Source organism: Poecilia latipinna, unplaced genomic scaffold (assembly GCF_001443285.1).
Source record: "Poecilia latipinna isolate Pla-1442-1.1 unplaced genomic scaffold, P_latipinna-1.0 Scaffold2266, whole genome shotgun sequence".
Lineage (NCBI taxonomy): Eukaryota > Metazoa > Chordata > Actinopteri > Cyprinodontiformes > Poeciliidae > Poecilia > Poecilia latipinna.
In genome coordinates this window covers 8,292-12,852 of record NW_015114882.1, presented here as the reverse complement: position 1 = coordinate 12,852, position 4,561 = coordinate 8,292, and the positions used below count along the sequence as shown (strand labels likewise).

Genomic DNA, 4,561 nt, shown 5'->3' with positions numbered 1-4,561 from the left:
AGCTGAAAGCTTTAGCTTCTGGACTTCTTGGTGGTCAGTCAGTTTCTGTTGGTTATACCTTTTTGAACATAATGAGGGGAACATGGCTGCTGTTTGTGGTCTCCAGGTGGGGACGAAGGTCCTCGGCGTCAGCGCAGCAGCGTCTCTGGAGGAAAGAGACCTCCGAAAAGAAACGCCCTCTACAGGCGGCTGCAGAACTTCCTCTACAACGTTTTGGAGAGACCTCGCGGATGGGCCTTCATCTACCACGCCTATGTGTAATTACACACGCACACATACACACACAGCTGTCAGCTAGTGCTGCTGCTTCATGAATTTATCATTTAGTTTTAATGCGCTTTGACTATTGAAGAGTTTCTACGGCTGCTCTGAGATCCCAGCTGCAGTTGGATCTCAAAGTTCTGACCAGCTGATCTCAGCTGTGATGGGTTTGTTGGCGTTCTGTGTCCAGGTTCCTGCTGGTGTTCTCCTGCCTGGTTCTGTCCGTGTTCTCCACCATCAAAGAGTATGAGAAGAGTTCAGAGGACGCCCTCTACATCCTGGTAAACACCAGAACAACACGCCTGGTTCTGGGCCCAAGGGAGGAAATGCCATCTCGTTATTGGGAGGACGATAAGATTTCTTAAGTGTAATTTCGTGGGTCAGAAAAGTTACAGTGAAATGTAACGTGGTTTAAAACGTTTTTAATGTGTTCAAGGCAAAAATGACTAGTAAGTGATAATGGACAACAAACGTGTGTTTTTCTCAGTCAACAAACTGTTGAGACCCATAGAAGTAAAACTAAAATTCAAATGTTTAGATCTGAGTTTGTTTCAGTCACTGATCCAATCTCAGCTACACCTTTACAAAAATTAAGACTCTAAATAAAAACAAGTTTTAATGAGTCACTCTACTTACGAAAATTCCTCATAAATATTAAATTATTGTAGAGGCTCACAATACAAGTTATGTGTTATTTAAATTATAACTTAAGTAGGTGAATACCTGGGAAGTATCATAACTTCAACTCAAAGCACCAGGGTTTTTATGGAAAAATATTCAGAGTTTATTGTGTGGTTTTAAAGGCTTTATGTTGAAGACAATAAGAAATAAGGGCCTAATTATTTTTTTACTGTCAGCTGCTCTGCAGTATAATATCGCCCCTCTGCTGTCGGCTCAGCCCCTCTAGTTTCAGACTCTTCTTATTAACGTAAGAGTTTAAGAGCTAAATGTAATTAGATATTTGCTAGTCTATCAAAGTAATGTAGCCAGTTTTGCTAGTTTTGACTTAAGGCATAACAGGCAGTTTATCATGATTCAGCCAAAATAATGAAATAATGAACTGCAGTCTGATTTTTGTTCATGTGTTTCTTCTTATTAAGCAGTGAAAGTAAGTAAAATCTGTTTCATGTCTTTTGCTTTAAGTATTTACTTACTGGAGGGTTAATGTTTGTGCTGCAGAGCCACAGCTAACAGCTAGCTCCTCTGGTTCCATTCAGCTGCTGTGGCTCCTCCTGCACTTTGGACTGAACCATTCTTCTAACAATGGGGGGGGGGGGACCTAAAAATTCATCCTTAACTGTTTCTTAGACGAAAGGCAGATTTATTTCAAATATTGTTTCTTTTGCCTTCTAATATTAATATTGTTTAAATACAAGGGTTTCCTTCATGATTTCTTTGGGGGGAACAATTCTAGACTTTTCCCGGATTGGGGGGGTCCGAACCCCCCTGGGCCCAGGGATTTACGCCCATGTCTGGGCCCAGTCCAGGACCAGGCGTGCTGAAAATATTGGCTCAGGTTCTACAGAGATTCCAGATCTAGAAATGTAAGTTATCGATTAATGAGTTAAAGTTGGTTAAGCTCATCAATCGGATAACAATTAATTGATAAGCACCCTTTTTTTATTTACTGAATAAAAAAACACTATTTAATGTCAGTTGTATTAAATATTGTAAAATTGTGTTTTACATATTTACAAAACACAAAATAGGAACCTGTTAGGTTTCTGAACAGAAAGATAAAAGATGAAAAGAATAAAATATGTGAAACTCTAATTCTCCCATGAACAGAGATGTTCATACAGAATACTGTCTGTGGTGTTAAAACTTCTTCATAAAGTGCATTAACTCACCGCAGTCATTGGTGCCATGTTTTTTCCCATCATGTTTTGATTTTTCTGCGTCATTCCTTCATGAAATCGTCATCCTCGACTTCATGGTAAATCAGTAATTTTTGGTTGAGAAGTTGCCATTGCTTCGCCATGCTGCTCAGCTGAATGAGCGATATTAAGGTGAAATTTAAGAAACTTGTCTAGTGTTTATATTTCTAAACAGAATCGTATAAAATGCATTTTTTTAATCCTCTGTCTAGATCACTTCTCTTTTGTGTTCTGGCGTGGCCCTGCCGCCATGTTTGTTTCTGTCTCTGGTTCAGCTTAAGGAAACCAGCGCCGCCCTCTGCTGGATGGAGGCCAAACTACAACACTAAAACAAGCTCTGCTCTAGGTGGACCTTGTTAGTTAATTGATTTGAACTAGCTTTAATCCAATAAACCATTAATGAACAATTAATCGTAAGTCGGTCAGTTGTTTGCATCCCTATCCAGAACATTTAGAGGCGCAGTGCACATTAGAAGAATGTCCAGGCTTCTGCAGACTGACTGGAGGCTGCAGTTATCTGCTAACAGCTGTTGGTGTTGCTCCGCCATGCTGCTCAGCTGAATGAGCGATATTAAACGTGCAGGAAGTGGTGACCATTGTGGTGTTTGGGGTGGAGTACATGGTGAGGATCTGGGCTGCAGGATGCTGCTGCCGCTACCGAGGATGGAGAGGACGGCTGAAGTTCGCCAGAAAACCGTTCTGCGTCATCGGTGAGTCTCCATTTGCTGCTTTCATCATCTTCATCTTCATCACTCAACCAGAGGAAACAGAAATCACAGAAAGAGATGAGATCAGGTTGTCCAGAACCGGTTATAAGATTATCAATGGAACCAGCATCACAGTGGTCTGACCTCAGTCTGTATGATTAATTGAACTAATCGAATCAATCCCGGTTAATCGATTATTGAATTATTCGTCAACTAATTTAGTCATTGTTTAATTGTTAAATGGAGTACACAGACTCAAAAAAAATTCTGAAAGAACTATTTATTCAAAGCAGTTATTAAACCGAAACTGAACAAAAATTATAAACATTTACAAATAACATGGAAGAAAAACTCTTTGTAAATGTTTTCAACCCAGAACTCGTGGCAGATTCAGCTTCAAATTCTGTTCAAATTCCCTATTGAACCTCTTCTCCTGTCCAATTATTAATTGATTAATTACAAATGATCAAGTATACACTAAGGNACAGTCAAAGTTGAGTTTTGGTTCGGCCCGACTGCAAAGCTGCCTGGCTGATCTGTTAGCGCATTTCTCTTGTTTCTCTAGTCATAAGTGTTGAACATAAAAGAAAATAAATATTCTGCTCAGACTAACTAAATGGCTTTCCATCTGTACTCTAAAAGTTTCATTATTTTTAGTGTGGTTTGAGTTATTTCAGTTAGTAATGACGAACATCTTTCATTTCAGCGCCTCAACAAGAGTCCGAAGATCAGTTTCAAGGTAAAGGACTTTACTTTTTTTTTTTTTTACAGTTTTAGGCATCCATCACACAAAAGATAATTTGACAGATTCAGGTTTCATCAAAGGGCTCCACCACCTTAAAAGATGAGGTTGGCATGATCTCCCCCACAATTAGACAAGATCTTTCTTTCTATTCCCCAAAACCCACCGATGGTTGGCCTGAACACAACGCCAGAAAATGGAGTAACTCATGTTTGGTGAACCTATTGTCGTCCCATACTTAGATTTCCAAGCTCTCTGAGGTGGTTTAACTTTCCCCACAGCTGGTTTAATCCCACAGTTAAATTAGGATTAGAATATTTCAACCAATTGTGTGCAATGTGGTTCAATAACATAATTTGTTTTTATGGAGTAAAAACAAGCACCGGAAATCAGAAATATAAAGAATGTATTCAGGCAAATGAGAAATTTAAGATTTAAGATGTATTCTATGTCACATTTGATAAATTTGGCATTTTTATAACAACTGAAGTAAATTACTAGGTTATGCTATAAAGTGGAACTACGTTCCTGGAAAACACATAATCATACTGCCCCTGTAGCCAAACCCGAAATCCCCTCCAGCATATCTGCAGATGAATACAGACTTTATTATTCACACTAAGTTAGATGATAATAAATATTCTCATCTTGTTCTTCTGGGGTGAATAATCAGATCTTTAGAGACATGAATAATCTGATTTGACAGATCATGTTTACTGAACTTTTATTTTCCAATCTTGTTAACCAAAATGTGAATTTTAACTTTAACAGGTTGGACATTGATCAGAACATCTTGAGTTTGCGGGATGGACTTCAGGAATGTGAAAACATGGCGGTTTGTGTCATGGCAAAGAAACAGGTTGGTCAAATTTGGAAGAAATCTAAAAATAAGAAGTGGGATAAGATAAATGAAAAAAAACTGGAAAAAGTTATTTAGAATATTTTCATAAACTGCAAACTATTTCTTTATAATA

The 4,561-nt window shown here is 38.4% G+C and overlaps 1 protein-coding gene across 1 annotated transcript in view; it reads left to right on the top strand.

Moving 5' to 3' along the window:
- The window catches only part of LOC106937053 (potassium voltage-gated channel subfamily KQT member 2-like), a 9,847-nt gene extending 6,743 nt beyond the window's left edge, over positions 1 to 3,104 (top strand). Inside the window, exon 4 of the mRNA XM_015018368.1 lies at positions 2,722 to 3,104. Within this exon, the coding sequence (XP_014873854.1) occupies positions 2,722 to 2,988 (267 nt within the window). The 3' untranslated portion in view covers positions 2,989 to 3,104. The remainder of the gene's footprint in view (positions 1 to 2,721) is intronic.
- Positions 3,105 to 4,561: the final 1,457 nt, after the last annotated feature.